We start from the raw sequence: 19029 nt of genomic DNA on the forward strand, positions 1-19029 counted from the left end.
CGCTTGAGAGACTGCAGGGCTAGGAAGCTACATTCAACTCCTTGTCCAGAACTTGTCTTAGCTTTCTTAGGCCCTATGTTTAGATGTTTGAGCCCCACATTGTGTGCCATTTGTAAATGGATTTTTCTTTTTGGGCCACCATCTCACAAAAAAGTGACACAGAAACTTATTAATTTTGAAAGCTTGATCTTAGCTTAGGCTTGTCCCGCTAGTTCTTATAACTTAAATTAACCCATATTTAAAAATCTATATTCTTCCATACTTTTGTTACTTCATCTTTATTTTGCCCTTCTTGCTTTCTCCTGTGTCTGTCTGGCTGGTATTCTTCCTTTCATCTTCCCAGAGCTGTCTGTCCCCAGAAGTCCCGCCTAACCTCTTCCTGCCTAGCTAATGGCCATTCAGCTCTTTATTAAACCAATCATAGTGATACATCTTCACACAGTTTAAAGGAAAATTTCACAGTACATTTGGCCTTCGTACACATGAACACATGTATATATGCACACACACCCACAGTTTTATATTTGAATGAAAGGAAAATTTGAGGGCATCACCGGGACTGCTAGCTAGAAGCAGTGACATTATCTCTTATTGAAAATTAAGGGTTTTCTTTTAGTCTATTTTGTGCTGCTGGAATTAGAATACTCAAGACTGGATAATTAATGTTTGCACAGTTCTGAAAGCTAAGAAGTTTAGAATCAGGTTACTAACTAGCATGTAGCATCTTGTGAGGACTTCAGTGTAGTGTCTTCAAAGGATAGAAAGCAAAAGCGCAGGAGACCACCCTAGCCAGATGATCTGTTAAGCTTCCTTTATAGAGGGTTTGATTCCATTATTGAGGAAGGAGGGCTTGTGCCTAATCATCTGTTATAGATCATATTTCTTTCTATCCTGTGTTTTTCAAGACAGGGTCTTTCTGTGTAGCCCTAGCTGTCTGGAACTTACTCTGTAGACCAGTCTGACTTCCAACTCAGTGATCTGCCTGCCTCTGCCTTCTGAATGTTGGGATTATAGGCATGAGCTACCATTGCCTGGATCTTTTAATCTTTTTTAATCTTTTTAATGTTTATATAATACTGTGCTTTTTTTTTTTTTTTTTTTTTTTTTTTCCCCTCGAGACAGGGTTTCTCTGTGGCTTTGGAGGCTGTCCTGGAACTACTACCTCTTGTTGACCAGGGTGGTCATGAACTCACAGAGATTTGCCTGCCCCTGCCTCCGAGTGCTGGGATTAAAGTCGTGTGCCACCACCGCCCAGCTAATACTGTGTTCTTAATTGAAATAGAATTACATCACATTCCTTCCTTCAGTCCCTCCCAGTTACTTTTTCTTGAATCCCTCTCGTGTCCCCCCACTCCCAAGTTGATAGCTTCTTTTTCTTTTATTATTATTGATATGTATGTATGTCTGAAAATATGTATTTGTATTAACATATATTTGCTGAGTACAAATATATGTATGTGTTTCACGTATGTATATATATATATGTATGTATATAAAATATATATATAAATATAAATTTTCTTTTGTTATTTGTGTATAATTGGTTTCAAGGCTGACCATTCTGCATTGGATAACCAGTGAGGGGGCTCACCCCTATTTAGAGGCTAATTTTCCCTTTCCTAGCAGTCAGTAGTTCCTTCTAGTTCTTTGTCTAGGGATGGGACCCTCTGAAGTTTTTCCCCTTCTATATTGTATGTCCATTGATACTGACATTGTTCTAGTCTTGTTTATTCATCTATTCTGTTGGGCTCTTACAGTCTTTCTACCCCCTTTTCTGTGATGTTTGCTGAGCCAGAGATGCTGAAGCTGTGATGTAGATGTTTCCACTGGGGCTGGGATTCCCAGGATCCATTGATCTTTGCATTGTGTCCAGTCATGGTTTTCTTGAATGGCCTCGCTCATTTGCTGTAAAGAAAGGCTGTTTTGATGAGGGGTGGTAGCTACAAGTGTGGGTAAGAGGAATGGATTCAGAATGTAATAAGGAATTACAATGGTTTAGTAAAGTTGTTGTAGTTGATTCTTTTTCTAAAGTCCATGACTTCACTAATCCTAGGAAAGCTGACTAGGTTTCTAGTACTAGGCATGATTTCCTTCCTGATGGGTGGGCCTTTAGTTCAGATAGACAGCTATTGATTGCCACCAACATTCCAGTGCAGTTTATTGCACCTTTATGCATATGTTACCATGATAGAAATTGTGCTTCATAGGTTTTGCACCTGAGGATTGCTCCACTTCCTTGGCAGCTTGCATAGTATTTACTGGAACCATAGAGGCTACACAGGACAGAGGTACCAGGTGAGATCCAGGACAGGACAGGACAGGACAGAGCCATCCATGTAAGATTCATAGACAGGACAGAGGCTTCCTGGTGAGATCCATAGACGTGACAGAGGCTTCCAGGTGAGATCCAGAACAGGACAGAGGCTTCCAGGTGAGATCCAGAACAGGACAGAGGCTTCCAGGTGAGATCCAGAACAGGACAGAGGCTTCCAGGTGAGATCCATAGACAGGACAGAGGCTTCCAGGTGAGATCCAGAGACAGGACAGGCTTCCAGGTGAGATCCAGGACAGGATAGAGGCTTCCAGGTGAGATCCATAGACAGGACAGAGGCTTCCAGGTGAGATCCAGAGACAGGATAGAGGCTTCCAGGTGAGATCCATAGACAGGATAGAGGCTTCCAGGTAAGATCCAGAGACAGGACAGAGGCTTCCAGGTGGGATCCAGAGACAGGATAGAGGCTTCCAGGTGAGATCCATAGACAGGATAGAGGCTTCCAGGTGAGATCCAGAGACAGGACAGAGGCTTCCAGGTGAGATCCAGCTCAGACCTTATGGGTTCTCTGTCTTAAGTGTGTGGTGTTGTCAGTAAATGGGAGGCCCCTTTAATACCATCATATCACCATTGCTAATTTTCAGAGGGGATACATTCAAATAACACATTTTGGAGCAACTCTCCAAGGAATTAAGTAATTGAAGCTTTGAATTTAAATTCAAGTTTTGTTGGGTTTTGTTGTTTTTTTTTGTTTTTCAAGACAAGATTTCTCTTTGTAACAGTTCTGGCTGTCCTGGAACTTTGTAGACCAGGCTGGCCTCCTACTCACTGATATCTTTCTGCCTCTGCCTCTCAAGTGCTGCGACTAAAAGTGTGTGCCACTACTACCTGGTTAAATTCAAGTTTTTAAATGAAGATCCAATGCTCCATTGACTAGATAAAATGTATATGAGTTTCATGATCTTTAGCTTCAAAGAAATTGGTTTCTGTTTTGGATATTATAATTTATTCAGACTTTACTTGAAAAGAATCTATTTAAAATGTACTTTGAGAATATGTCAAAGCTAAAGAAGTTGTCCCTTTTTTGCATATGGGAATAGAATAATTCTTAGAATTATTTAATTTGATGGGTAGGCTGTTCGCTTTACTGTTTTCATGCAGTTTAACTTAGTTGGAACAAATTGCATGAGAACATTCCCTGTTATGCAGGGAAATAGACTTAGTACTCAGAATTTGTGTACTTTTTCTTTTTCTTCTCATAAGATTGACAGGGGTCAGGTGGCGCACACCTTTAATCCCAGCACAAGGGAGGCAGAGGCAGGCAGGTCTCTGAGTTCCAGGACAGCCAGGGCTGTTACACAGAGAAACTCTGTCTTGAAAAATATAAAAAGATTTACAAGGGACAGTGATGTTTAAGGAAGTGACTTAGGAGATGTCAGATTAAGTAAAAAGAACAAGGTTTCCATTTTATTCGTATTAGTGTGGGTAACCTCAAGTATGGTGTGTTTCCTGGGTACTGGATGCTATCCTTTAAGGGAGAGGAGAAGTGGAGTCCTGGATAAAAAAGCAGAGAGCTAAAGACAAACATTTTTGTTTCATAAGGTTGTTCAGAAGACCATAGGCAGAGAATAGTGTGCTGTGAGTGTTGCTTTAGAAAGAATGCTGAGGTATTAGGATTTGCTGATGAAGATTCAGGTAAAGTGTGTGGATGGAAACAAGTTGAGGTTGGAGGAGGTGGCGATACAGACTAAGGAGGCAGTCATTGAAGATTTGAAGAAAACACGAATAGGATAGGAGAGAAGCTTCAGAGTATGAAGCCCGGTGTGGAATCTGATTAAGAATAGAGTGTAATAGACTAAAGGAGACCCATTGAGCTTGCTTTGGATTGAAGGGGTGGTCATTGACCTTCAGTCAGTTTGCATGAAAAATTGCTAATTGGAACTTAGAACAGAGTTAGGATCAGAAAACTTGGGCATAGATTTTTGTATATGTAAGAGGAGATGATACAGGAAAAAGCATAATGGGCTTGGAGAGGTGTTGGTGTGTGAATATTTTTAAAATCCTTTTTCTAAAAACTTCACCTACTTACAGGAGTTCATAGGTGTGTACCACAGAAAACTTGAAACACTAAATGTAGATCTCAAAACCTTTCTAGCATTTTCTGTTTCAGTTCTTATTCTGATATTCTGAGCCTGTATATTCTATGGATTTTTGTTTGTTTGTTTGTTCATTTGTTTTGTTTTTACTTTGTTTTTTTGTGTGGCATCTGAGCCACGACTAAGTCTAATGGAACCTTCACTTAAAGGCGTCTGAACCATGACTAAGTCTGAGTATTGGGCGAAAGCCTGGAGATTTAAATGAAAGACAAGACGTTCGGTCGTTTGTGCTAAGAGAATGTGTGTGCATCTGTATTGCAGGGAGAAAGCAGCCTTATATATACTTACAGCACAATGGAAAAACCCCAGGTGTAGGAGCTCATGTTTTCCTAGGTGTGGTTGATGCCAGTGGGCAAGGCCAAGGCTGTAAACCAGGACTAGAAAACAGTATGTTATTGGCTGACAAGCAACTCACAGAGACCCCATGGGGGCTGGGGCCCAACATTTTTGTATTTTATTTCAGTGTGTTTCTTAATAGCAAAAAATTATCTTAATAGAAAAAATTTATGTGTCCGTCTTTAGCTTACTTGGTAAAGTACTTGCCTAGCTTGTGCAAGGTCCTGGTCTTGGTCCCTGAGAACCACATTAAAACAGTGTATGGTGAAAAGGACCAAGGGAAAACACCCTGACCCTGACATGACCCTAGGACCTTGGCTTGAAATCCCACCAATCCCTGCGCGAGTCCCAGAATCAGGCTACAAAACTTACTAATTCCAAGCCACCCTGGAGAGCTCCCGCTACTCCAGGAAATCCTATATAAGCTCTGTACCCTATTCAGTTTGCTGCTGCTTCTTACCCTGGAGGCAGCCACCCTCCTGGAATTTTCCTTCAAATAAGTTGCTTAAGTCTCTTGTGAGGTTTGTTGTGTGGTGTGAAACTTTTGCCAAGACACACCATATAATCCATTCAGTCCACAACACCATATGGTCCCCAAGCACCATATAAAACAGCATGGTGGCACTTGCCTGTAATCTTAGCATCAGGAGGTGTAAAGGTAGGAGTATCAGAAGATCTGGGTCATCTTCAGCTACATAGGGAGTTTGAGCCAGCCTGGGCTACATAGACTATGTCTCAAAAACAGAGAGAATTAGATTGTTTTTAGTATTTTAAAGACCCCATGATGGATGATCCATTGAATTAACTGTTTTGCTTTTTTTTTGGTATGTGTATTTTGTCTTTGTAATTATTAGAATGAAATAGATACAATTAAACCTAAATTAGTGTTCACATTTATTCTGAGAATAAAACTCTAGAAGTAAGGTTTCTAGAACAAAGTATAAATAGCTGAAGTTCTCATAATAGGAGGTTATTAGATGGCATATTTGGCAGTAGTCAGGACTTTATGAAACTGTGGAATCTGTTGTACTCTATCCAGCTTTTCCACAGAGCAGAAGGCATTACAGGAGAGAATCTTCTGAAGGGAATGTGGGGTTCCCTCCTCATAGAATGGATGCAGCCATCTTTTCTTGTACTCTTTTTATTCCATTCAAAAATTATTGTTCTTCTAGTTTCTTAACTGGCGGAGAGGAGAAACCTGAATGAGCCCCCCCCTCTTTTTTTTTTTTCTTTGTAGGATATAGAAGATTTGGATCACTATGAGATGAAGGAAGAAGAACCTATTAATGGGAAAAAGTCAGAGGACGAAGGAATTGAAAAAGAAAATTTGGCAATATTGGAGAAAATTAGGAAGACTCAAAGGCAAGACCATTTAAATGTAAGTGTGACTGAGTATCTAGAATTTGTATACTGGTTAAATAATTACAGATAAATGTAATACCATTTATTATAATATACCAATGGTATATTATACCAATATTATACCAGTGGTATAATAATATACCATTCTCAGCTGCCCTCTGTTTCCATCCTGTCTTGGTGGTGGATTCAGTCATTTGCTTTGTTGACCTAGGCTGCTGCTTCTAATTGTTGACAGCTACTTTCTACCCTGTTCATCTGTTCTTCACATCTTAGAAAGATATGCTGCTATCTCTGTATAATAATCTCTGATAGTTTTAATTGTCAGCTTGACATAATGTAGAATTAACATGGGAAGAGAGTCTCAGTGAGGGGTCATTTATGTTGGATTGGCCTATGGACATACCTATCAAGGAACTGTGTTATTGAGTTAAATGTTGTGGAAAGACTTAGCCCATTGTGGGTGACACCATTTCCTAGGTAGGGAGTCAGTCTGAAGACAAAAGCTGAACCACAAGCAAGCAAGTAGATAAGAGTGTACACATTCGTTTTTCTCTGCTCTTGACTGTGGGTGTGGTGTACTACCTATTTGAAGTTCCTTCCTTGACTTATCCAAAGTGATGGACTGTGACATGGAATTGTAGGCTGAAATAAACTTCATTCTTTCCTGTTTTAAGAATTCTAATTGGTCTTAATACTAACCCGGAGTCAGATATGGGGTGAGGGGGCTGAAAGATAAGAGAAGCAAAGCAGCCAACCACTAGCTCTTACCTCTCTACCTCAGACCGAAAGGGCGATCCTGTCTCAGGAATCCTCAGACTGATTGCCTAGACTGCCTGTCTCCTCCCACCTTATATTCATCTTTCCGTCTAGCCATCCTGTCCCCACCTCTTTTGTTCTGGGATTAAAGGTGTGTCACTCCACATGCTGGAATCACCTTTGTGTGAGCTCTGCTTCTCTTTTAGATTGAATCAATATCATGTATCAAAGGGTGGCCTTGAACTAACAGAGATAAGTCTGCCTTTGTCTCCCAAGTGCGTCTCAAATTAAAGGTGTGTGCCACCATTGCCTGGCCTCTATGACTGACTAGTGTGGCTAACTTTGCACTCTTATCTCAAGCAAGCTTTATTTATTAGATCATAAACAGAGTATCACCACACTTCCCCTAAGTTGGTTTTTGTCACAGTATTTTTATGACAGCAACAGAAAGGAACCTAGAAGAACCCTGCCTTGGCATCTTATTGTTGTTCTTGCTTTATTTACTCCCTACCATGGTTTCTGTATGTTTAGAATCAGCCTCCTACTGAGTGTTGCTGACACTGTCTCCCCATAAATTTGACTTCTGTCTTTTGTGTCTAATCAATCGAGAAGTAACTTCTCTTTGGATTTACTTAACTGTACCCCTCACCATCTATAGAGTCTCATTATGTAGCTCTGGCTAGCTGGCTTTCAATTCAGAGATTTGCCTGTTTCTACCTCCTGAGTGCTGGGATTAAAGGTGTGCATCACCATGCCAGGTGATATATCATGTCTTTTATGAGAAGCATCATAGCAATATGAGATTCATTGTTTGGTGACAAAACATTCTTGTATGACTTTAGATTGTTCAGCTTTAAAATGTAGGCAGTGTATGACTTGCGAAAAGTGAAAGTGAAAGTGTGTGTGCGTGTGCGTGTGCATGTGTATGTGTATGTGTGTATTGCCTAGGCAAGGGGAGTATACAATGGTACTCTGGTTATATGATACCTACTGCCTTGAATTAGAGCAGCTTTGTAACTCAGTGCCAGCGGCTTTTTCTTGGGCAAACATAGTGAATGACTTGTTATGCAAGTTAATATCAAGAGTTGTAACAAGAAATTCTAATCCTTCAATCATTATTTAATATGCTAATTTAATTGGCAAGTCTTTTATTTCAGAGAACTTAAGCTCAGATCTTTATTATTAAAGTATGTTTGTAGCATCTGAACTAATACTTTACTTTGTATGTCTCATAATGGATTCCAGTTTGTGTGCTTTGTAGTTAGAACGGCTACAAATTATTGGATATTCTGAAATAATAAATATGACTTAAGTGCATTATATTACATTTCATTTAATCTTCATAGAATCTTCATAGCCATTGTAGGAAATAGGCACTCTTCATATTTTATAGATGTAAAAACTAGGGCTTAAAACCAATTCAAGGGCTGGGAAATGGTTCAATGGTTAAAGCTGTTACCTCCCAAGGAGAAAGTGTTAGGATTAGTGTTTGGATCCCTAGAACCAATATAAGTGCTGGGTGTGTACAGTGACCAGCCTGTATCTCCTTAACCCAGAAGGCAAAGATGGGATTCCCTAAACAAGCTGGCTAGTTACACTACACAGTAGTTCAGTTAAAAGACCCTGCCTCAGACCAGGCAGTGGTGGCGCGCGCCTTTAATCCCAGCATTGCTGAGGCAGAGGCAGATCTCTGTGAGTTTGAGGCCAACCTGATCTACAGAGCTAGTTCTAGGACAGCCAGGGCTACACAGAGACCCTGTCTCGTAAAACAAACAACAACAACAAAAAAGACCCTACCTCAGTTAATAAGTGGGACAGCAATCAAGGATGGTCCAGTATCCGCATCAGTCTTGGGCTTGTACATGCATGTGTACATTTACACCTACACATGAGTGTGCTTGCAAGTATGCAAATCACATGTACCACACATACATACTTTTAAAAAGTAGTTCATTCACGATCACATAGACCTTTGTAAATGTTTTAACTCAGAGTAGTATAACCTTTAAGTTTAGTGATTTTTAAGAAAAATTATTTTCTGTGAATGGATGGGGGAAGGGTGCCTCCCACAGCATACATGAAGGTCAGAGTACAACTTGTGGGTGTCAATTTTCTCCTTATACCATGTGGGTGTGGGGAGCAAACTAAGGTCATCAGACTTGGTAACAGTGCCTTTACATGTTGAGCTATCTTGTTCTAAAATCTTTAGTTTTATTCAGTGAAAAAAAAAAAAAAGAGTTGCATTCACCTTCGTCTTCAGAAATGTCCCAGTGCTGTGAAGAAGACAGTGTGCTCTTTTCTTACCATGTAGCTAGGCCTTGAGTATAGCCTCTTGTCTTATTAACTGAAACCCTGTATCAGTAATGCTGTGTCCTTGTGAGGGCCTTCTAGCATTTTGAGAAGTTGTGGTTTGGAATAGACTCATACTGAACTCTAAACTGTCAGTCTGGGATGCTCTGGACATACTGTGAGGTCTCCTCGTGATATGAACATGCTGGACATGTCTTCAGTTTCCCTTGACTTCATAATTTTTTATTCCATTGAGTTTTTTGATTTCTTCTTCTTTTTTTTTTCCTTAGATAGGGTTTCTCTGTTTAGTCAGTCCTGGCTGTCCTGGAACTGAGTCTGTAGACCAGGCTGGCCTTGAACTCAAATCTGCCTCTGCCTCCCAGTTGCTGGGATCAAAGGTGTGTGCCACCACTGCCCGGCACATCTGGACTTCTTAATGCTGAGTGGTGATCATTTTCATGTCATTGTAAAGTTTTACATGAAACTCTGATACTTTAAGCTTTTAATTACTGGATGTTTCAGGGTGCAGTGTCCGGGTCAGTGCAAGCATCAGATAGACTCATGAAGGAGCTCAGGGACGTCTACAGATCACAGAGCTACAAGGCAGGTGAGACCCTGGCTCTGATGCCCATTTGCTTCTTCAGGTAGTGTTGTTTCTTTTTTATTTTGCTTTTCTTCTGGGAAGTGATGGGGACCATTTTCCCTAAACTGGCTTTGGATTCACGGTTTTTCTGTTTAGACGTGATGGGGTTAGACAAGAGTGCCAGCACACCAGCATAGATGCAGTATAGGTAAACAGAGTTGGAAACTCCTTTGACTTTATTTTAGAGATGTGAAATTCAGGTTTACCAAGTGCTAAGCATGTAGGAGGTAAAGTGAGTTTATTTTTTGTATTTAAAAAATAATATAAATACACCATAATTTTTCTTTTACCCTCCTGATTTTTATCTTCATGCAAAAATATAATACTACTTTTTAAAATAAGTAAGGTTAATATACTTTGTTGTACAAGAAAAAACTTGCTGAATATAGTTTTCTTTTCTTTCTTTCTTTCTTTTTTTTTTTTTTTTTTTTTTTTTTTTTTTTCAAGACAGTTTCTCTGTGGCTTTGGAAGCTGTCCTGGAACACACTCTGTAGATCAGACTGGCCTTGAACTCAGAGAGATCCACCTGCCTCTGCCTCCCGAGTGCTGGGATTAAAGGCGTGAATTTAGTTTTCTTATTTTGAAACTACAAAACTTAACCATAGGAGTGTATACTTTTCAAAAATTGATGGATTTCCCCATTTCATAAATCCATGGAGAAAATGTTCTTTTTCAGGGCTGGAGATGTAGCTCATTGGTAGAACACTTGCCCCGAAATGGAGTCCTGGAATTCAATCTTCAGCAGCATGATTTTTTAAAAAAACCTTTTTTTCTTATCCAGGAAAATTTGAGTATTGTAGAGTTCCAGGAAAAAATGTTTTGCTGTAGTATTAATAAGCAGGAAATAACCAATTTAGGAATAATTGCCTTAGTTATTTTGGATCCATCAAAAAAAAAATAATGTAGAGTTGTTTTAAAGATTAGCAGTAAGGGCTAGAAAGTGGTTAAGAGCACTTGATACTTATGTAGAGGACCATGTTCAATTCCCAGCACTCATGTCAGAGTTTCACAGCTGTCTCTAACTCCAGGTCTAGGGTATCTGACCCCCTGGCTTCCACAGGCATGCACATAAGTGGCATACACTGACACACACATATAAAATAATAACAGAAAATAAAGTTATGCTGTAAAAAGATTGATAGAGAAAAAAAGACATCTCATAAAGGTGAGGATTAAAGTAGTTTATATAGGAGGATTCCATTTTGTTAGAAGTACTATATACATAGAAATATTTGCATAATGTATGCTTTTCAGTGAAAGTGAGTAGTAAGCAGTTTTTTTATTCATTAAAATGTCTTTTAGTTGATAGCTTTGTTTTCATAGTAAAAATTTGCTGTTACTATTTTAGTATATTTAGCATATACATTTACTTATACCAGAGTAATGCATAATCAAATGAAGAGTAACCAGTGTACCCTATATCTCCACAGGGATTTATTCAGTGGAACTAATAAATGACAGCTTATATGACTGGCATGTCAAACTACACAAGTAAGTGCCTTTTATGCTGACCTACTTTTTATAATAAAATGTTTGTTTTTTTTTGTTTTTGTTTTTTCTCATCAGTTTTATGCTTTTTTATTCTGGTATTTACTTGATCATTCCTACTCTGGAAGTAGTTGTTAGATTATTAAAGTGAGCTGTTTCTTAGTAAAGTTAAAAAGGAAGGTGAGTGATAGAGGGGCATAAAATGTTTTGAGCCAGTGACAATTTACAAACAATGAATTCAGGTAACATGAGACTGTGGTATATTGTTTATGTTTGAAGTAAGGAGATTTAGGCAGTACATATGGAAGAGTTCAAGAAAAAAAAATTTACACTGATTTACTTTTCATGGTTTTATTGGTGGTAAATTTCTTTCCCTAAACTTCTTAATTAAAAATACAATTTTAGGAAAGCAAATCATCAAAAAGATTTTGATTGTATCCAACTGTTGTTCTTCGAAATGACTGTTATTTCAAATTCCCTTCTCAAGGAGCTAGAGCCAATCATGATTCATTTTTTCTGGGACTGTGGAACACTTTGAAACTTTTGTTTGGAACTTACCTGGGGGCTCTGTTGTCCCTCTTGAACTGGTTCAGTTGGAGTTTAATAAGAAAGTTTTTTTCTAAACTTGTTTGAACTGGCTTTTGTTTTGTTATTCTTAGGGTTGACTCTGATAGTCCTTTGCACAGTGATCTTCAGATTTTAAAAGAAAAAGAAGGCATAGAATATATTTTGCTTAACTTCTCTTTTAAGGTAAGAACATTGAAATGGGATTCCATGTTCTAATGGGAGTGTGTAATTAGCTCAGCTGTCTTGGAGAACAATTTGGTATGATTTGGGAAAGTAGATGATATTTATACCCTTTAGTTAAGGATCGATCTGTTTGTTAACTATCTAGGGTCTCACTGTGTAGCCTCAACTGGCCTAGAACTTGCCATCTAGAACTCACAGAGTTCTACATGCCTCTGCCTCCCAAGTGATGGGATTAAATGTTGATACTGGGCCTGGCTGGTTACTGGAATTGATGAGGTATATACTCCACAAGATAGGAGTGCTTAGACACACCAGGAAACAAACAAGAATGTTCAGAGTAGCATTGTTTGTCCTAACCCCAAATCAAAAATAGTCCAAGTTACAGTAAAGTGGAGAATATGGAATCCATATTTGAGAAAATAGATCAGTCTTCTATACAGTGTTAAGCCGAAGAAACTAGACTAGACTCCTACCTATTTTGTTTAGTTCTATTTAATATAGAGTTCAAAAATTTGTAAAACTAGTATTCTGTAAGATATGCATTGTCAGTGCAGGTAGGTGAAAATTGATCCTTCGACATTATAATGGTCTGTAGACACTAAACATACATTTTTCTACTGTGCTGAAATTCCGTGGGGCAGGAAGACTTCTTAGGTAAGCAACACTGAGAGAAGAAAGCTCAGAAACACTGAAGTTGGTGTTCATGCCTGGACAGCAGAACAAGAGAGCAAAGGTGTAATTAGGCACTATGCATATTAGAGCAAAGAGTTGCTGAGTGGAAAAGGACACCTGCCAGGCTTCCTGCTTGCAGACTGTTTACTGACTAGAGTGTTGGTCACGTGGGCCTCCACTTTACAATAATTTGTAAAGGTATCTGTGTATATTTATGTTCCTTTCTGAATTTGTATTACACATTGTAATTGTGAAGATGTTAAAAATAAAAGTTAAAGAGTAGTAATGGACTCTAGATAAAATGTTAGTGATTTAATATATAATATGGAAAAATCTAATGATTGACAATCTCAACTAGATTGAGGTGTTTTGAGGATTTATGTTGAAGTGATGCAGGTCTTCTCTTTGCCTTGTTGTGAGTTGAAGAGGAGGATTCTTGTCTTGCAATTACAGTGTTTGTTCACATTAGTTTACTCAAGTGACTTTGAACTGTCTCATGCTATTCAAGGCTTTGGATTTGCAGCCCTTCTGGGGAATAAGGGAGCTGGCTATTGGACTTTGGGGAACATGCTGAAAAGCCTAGTCTTTGGGATCTGCCCTTTGTGATGTAAACCATCCATGGAGGGTTTTATTTAAAGGCATAGGTGGTCTGTTCAGCTTCTGGTTTTGTCTTGAACACTCATCATGCTTTCAATAGCACTAGTTGATAGCATATAGTTGATTTCTGGGAGAGTAGTTGGAGGCTTTAATTGTAGTCCTAGCAAGAAGTGTATGGTATTGGTGGTACAGTCGGTGAAACAGGGATTTAAGATGTTTTAAGGAAGAAAATAAAGACATTGAAGAATATTTTCTTTATATATAGAATTTGTAAAGATCTTTATTAGTTGAATCCCAGAGCACAGTTTATGGAAAAGTCTGACTTACTTTATGAAACTTAATGTGGTTCTCAGGCAATCAAAAGAGATTTTGTAATTACCCATTTGGGATCATGTGTTTAGATATCTAGTCTAATAACCATTCTGCCCTTCTAAGCTATGCATCTGTGTTGTCATTATACTGTTAAAAATTATAGATAGATTTGAAAGTAGATTCAACAGTCATTAAGTTGGCAGTATGTATGGCAGGCAGGTGTCTTTCTATCTTGCAGTAGACATCTAAGATGATCCATTTTAGCCACTAGAAACATGCCGCCTCTGCTAGGAGGATTGAATTTTCATAATCTTTATGTTCCTGGGAATCTTGTGAGCAGACAGGAGAAGTTACTGAAAGTATGGTAATTGTTTTTTTGGGGGGTTTTTTGGACTTTCTGTCTTCTTGGAAATACGTGGCTGAAGCATATTTGTTCCTATCTTGCCTCAAAATGAGTTTTGTTTTTTATTATGTATACAACATTCTGTTTCCATGTATATCTGCACACCAGAAGAGGGCACCAGATCTCATAACGAATGGTTGTGAGCTACCATGCTGGGAATTGAACTCAGGACCCCTGGAAGAGCAGTTGGTGCTCTTAACCTCTGAGCCATCTCTCCAGCCCTCAAAATGAATTTTTAAAAAAGCATTATTTTCCTTTAAACCATGTTGTTTGAACATAAAAATTGGACATAATTTCTCTTAGACTCCCTTGGTCTCTCTTCAACAGGAATAGGAAGCCATTTCTCCATTCAGCTGCTGTAGGGATGTTACTGGCAGCTTTCCTGAACTGGTTGTCTGGGGACTAACGTCTAACACTCTTGGCTATTTTAGCCACTGTCCACATGATATGACATGGCTCTGTACCTTTTTAAGGTTGGAGAAGGGACAGATTCTCTGACTAGCCTTGGAGTTCTCCAATTTGTATAGGCTGGCTCGTCAGTGAGCTCTGAGTTCCTCCTGTCTTGTCTCTCCCCAGTGCTGGAATCACAGGCATGTGCTGACACACCTGGCTTTCTTTGGTTCTGAGGCTAGAACTCATATTTCTGTGCTTGTACCTTTGACTTTTTGAAGCCGCTTAGCCATTGTTTTGAATGTTACTACTAATATTGGGTTTCAATCTACCATATAATATAGGTGGTTTTCTACTTGTCTTTCTTGTGCTATGCCTCCCGCCCCTTTAGATTTTCTTATGACTCCCGTTTCCTGCTTTTTATCTTGGTGATTATATGTTCTTTTACTCATCCCATATATATCCTTGAATTGTCAAAGTCCAGTATTTTTTTTTTTTTTTTGCCCTTGTAATCTCATAGCCTTAGAACATTTGAGTTCATCTACTCAACACATGCATTTACATTCTATACTTGGATTCTGGGACCAGACAAATTTGGAATTTTCAAGCTCTTTATTCTCCCAGGTTGTATTTAGCATGATCTTATTCCTGCCTAAAAAATATTGTTGGGTATTCTTTTTAGTATTTCTTTTTAGTACAGCTTTGCAGATGGGAAAAGAGGTTTGTTTTTATTTCTTTTTCTTTGAGACAAGATCTTGCTACGAAGCACAGACTGTCTCAAACTTGTTACTCTCTTCCTGATTGCTGGAGTTACAGGCATGTGCTACTTTGACTGGCTTTAATTGCATTTTTGAGGGGTATAAATTTTTTAGGTTGGCAAGTTGCCAGCTCCTTTCAGCACCTTGAAGATACCTTTCTCATCACTGAAGATTGTAGTCTTTTCTGAAAGTGCTTACAGTGGCCAAACCTTGAGGAATCAATCTTTGAACAATTCCCATCCAGTTTTCTTGCCCCCTCCTCTTTCTAAGACTCACATGTGATAAACCTTGAGTCTTGTTATTTTATGCATTTCCCACCTTTTCTACCTTTTTTTGGCCTTTCCTAACTTCATTTTGGATGCATGATGTATTTTTCTATTTACTGAATCTCTTTTTCTGCAGTTTGTTGCCATAGTCTCAGTCACCTACTAGGTTCTTTTTTTTTTTTGCTGTAGCTCCAGATTGCAGAATCCAGTGGGTTCTGTCTTACTATGTGCAGTTCTGCTGAGGTTTGATTTCTTCTTGTCTTCCTTCCAGATGTTCAGTTACTCTAACATGTACCTTCTGACTCTAGTTTTGTTTCTCTGCTTCTGTCTTCTCATTGTGTTGTCCTTATATCTTAAGTCTGAAAGATTGAAGAGGGGTTTATGGTATCATGTTATTCCCCAGGGGAGGATTAACATTTGCCCCTGCCAGGGCCACAGACAGTGGGGACACCTAGAGAATCAGTGATGGAGAGGGCTGAGAGCCAGACTTGACTCCCTGTGATGGCAAATGGCTGTGGTTCCCTCAGGGCCCAGCCTGACATGCAGAAGGCCCCAGGCCTCTCTTTGGTGTGTTGCAGCTCTACATCTTGCCTCCCTGGCTGTGAGTCTGAATTCTGCTATTTGCTAACCTCTTCTGTAGTGGGAAAAAAAGGCCTCTCCTGGGTCTGCCCACAGCCATGCTACTTAGTGTACAATGTGAGTTAATGCAGCACTGTTATTCTGTCCTGACCTGAATTCCATATTTGACATTTTTATTTACTTGTTTCTCATTTTTCTTTTGGTACTAATTTCACTTTTATGACTTTTATATTTCCAGATAATAGAAGGATACATTTCTTTATTATTTGAAAACCTTCTAAATAATGAAAAATTAAAAATGATGTTCTTAAAATTGATTAAACTTACACTTTTCTAGGATAATTTTCCATTTGATCCTCCATTTGTTCGAGTGGTGTTACCTGTTCTCTCAGGAGGGTAAGTTACATATTTACTTTTTTGTGATTGTGTGTGTCAGGGTCCTTTGTAGGACTAGCTGGACCCTGGGAAGGTAGGATTGCTGGATTGCCACCAGAGAATTCTGTGTCATGTAGGTTGAGGGGGCCAGAGAATTTCCATTTCTAAGATGTTCCCAAATGAAACTAATAGCAGTAGCTTGCACCACATTTACACTGGTACAAATTATTTGTAAGTAGACATCTTAATGGAGTTTATTTATAGATATTGACCCTTAAGAAATGGGTTTTAGCTGAGTGTGCCTGCTTATAATCCCAGACTGTCAGAAACTGATGCAAGATTGTGAGTTCCAAGCTAGCTAGCCTTGGCTGTATAGGGGTCTGGGCCTGCCAGTGAGATTTTTCCTTCCTTCCTTCCTTCCTTCCTTCCTTCCTTCCTTCCTTCCTTCCTTCCTCCCTCCCTCCCTCCCTCCCTCCCTCCCTCTATAGATACGGATATTAGGTAATATAGTCAATATTTATCAAGATCCTGCCTTTTAAAAAAGCATTTTTCAAATATAAACCATTGAGGATTTCAAGAAAAGTTAGTTATTGTGGTCTCCATAGGCCTGAGATGCAGAGTGTAGTTATAGGGATAATTGGGAAACCTGAGGTGACTGGAGCTGATCCCAGCATAAATGGTTGTCACTTAGTACAGGTGACTGGTGGTTGTCATACAGCCATACTGAGTTTTATATTGCTTCTTTTTGTGGTTTGGAGGTTATGGGAGGCATGGAAAAGATCAAGTTAACTATGAAATGTTTCATAGTCCCCCATATAGGAATGATTAAACTGCTTGTAGGGGAGCAAGAGAGATGGCTCAGTTTTAGAGCAGTTGTTTCTCTTCCTAAGGACCTGACTTCAGTCTCCAGTACCCATGTGAGGTGTCTTTTAGCTACATATCACTCTGGTTCCAAGGGATTTAACACCCTCTTCTGACTTCTGCAGGCATACGTGTGCACACACATGAATGAAAACAAGTACTCTTTCTACTTTGTGAGATGATTCCTACTGTAATAATAAAATCTAAAAATATTGTCCCAGGCTGATAATCATTTCTGTGTTTGATTCAGTAGTGGGTTACATTTCTGTTAAAGTACTGGTGACTCCTAAAGGTAGACTTCAGAACTTCTTAGACTAGTCTCTTGTAATATAGAAATAGATGTGCAAAGCAAATATAAGTATAAATGCTGTGTTTTTGAGATCATATCCTACTAAGACTTCTCAGTATAGACAGAATATATATGAACTGATGTTGGGATTGCAGAATACTGCAGAATGGCTATCAGGTCTATAAAATACAGGTAAACAAACAAACAAAAAATGTGCCCTTAAACAAATCTCTGTTTATGATGTATTGAGCCATTTAGATCTCTACAACATCTTTAAAAGTTGCTTGGCTGATGTCTGTAGCCCAGTCCTTTGCCATATCTCCCAGAATGTTCGGTGGTATATTAATAGGCTTTTTGGACAGCAGACTCAATGATAATCTTTTCAAAAGGCCTTCTTGGAGACTTGATGGGATTTTCCACAGAGACACTAAATAACTTCTAAATCTGTTTTCCACAAAGATGCTAAATAACTTCTTCTGAATTTCTTTAGTCTTTCCCCACCTCCCTTTGGCATCTCAGAAGATGGCATCCTCTGCTTCACTGTTTGAGAAGTGTTGCTCTGTCAGAGTTCTGAGTGATGTTCAGCAAAGCTGAAGTAATCCCTTAGGGATCCTGCTGTTGGTTTTGGCGCACTATTACAGTGCTATTCATAGATACTATTAGAATGAGTGGAGATCATGAGAATGAAGATGTTTAGAATTGTGAAGTTTCCTGTTGTTACCTTTGGACATTCCCTACATGCTTCCATAAAGTATGTGGCCATTTTTGGAAGGAGAATATTAGGTTACTTAGTTAAATATTTACATACACAAAATAAACATAGGGTGGAAATATGGTGAATTTTAAACTTTGGTATATCTTGCTCAAAATACCAGCCTTTTCCTAGCCAAGTATAGCAACACTAAACTTTTCAAAATTAGTGTTGATATAACATTATAAATAGTGTAACAAGTCAATAATTTCCTCCTTCCTCTGGTATACCATATTTAACTGTGAATATTGGATTCATCTGTCATTAACAGGTATAGGAAAAGGGAAATAACAATTTATAAAAAAATGTTCTAGGAATGGAAGAGATGGCTCAGTTGGTAAAATGTGTGTTGAGAATCTAGGACTTGAACTCAAATCCCCAGAACCCAAATAAAATCTAGGTATGGTGACTTGTGCCTATAATCCTAACACTGAGGAAAGTGGGGGCAAGGAGAAATCCTTGAAGCTGGCTGGCTAGCCAGTCTTGCCAAACTGATGAGCTCCAGATTCATTGAGAAAACCCTGTCTCAAGCAATAAGATGGACAGCTGAGGTTTACCTCTGGCCTCCACACCGACATGTATACATAATAGACACACACCACATAGACACAAAAGAAAGGAAAAAGCATTCTAGAGAGATGGATCCTCTGTGACAGTACAAAGAATATAGGATGATGATGTGACACCAGTTGAGATCCCATGCTACTACTGTCTTACAGTCAAG

The 19029-nt window shown here is 38.9% G+C and overlaps 1 protein-coding gene across 1 annotated transcript in view; it reads left to right on the top strand.

The window, feature by feature from the left end:
- Positions 1-19029, top strand: part of Ube2q2 (ubiquitin conjugating enzyme E2 Q2) — a 64541-nt gene that overhangs the window by 32968 nt on the left and 12544 nt on the right. Inside the window, exons 6-10 of the mRNA XM_027415114.1 lie at positions 6002-6142; positions 9694-9778; positions 11245-11305; positions 11962-12052; positions 16367-16425. Coding sequence (XP_027270915.1) covers positions 6002-6142; positions 9694-9778; positions 11245-11305; positions 11962-12052; positions 16367-16425 — 437 coding nt within the window. The remainder of the gene's footprint in view (positions 1-6001; positions 6143-9693; positions 9779-11244; positions 11306-11961; positions 12053-16366; positions 16426-19029) is intronic.

This window comes from Cricetulus griseus, chromosome 4, assembly GCF_003668045.3.
Source record: "Cricetulus griseus strain 17A/GY chromosome 4, alternate assembly CriGri-PICRH-1.0, whole genome shotgun sequence".
NCBI lineage: Eukaryota > Metazoa > Chordata > Mammalia > Rodentia > Cricetidae > Cricetulus > Cricetulus griseus.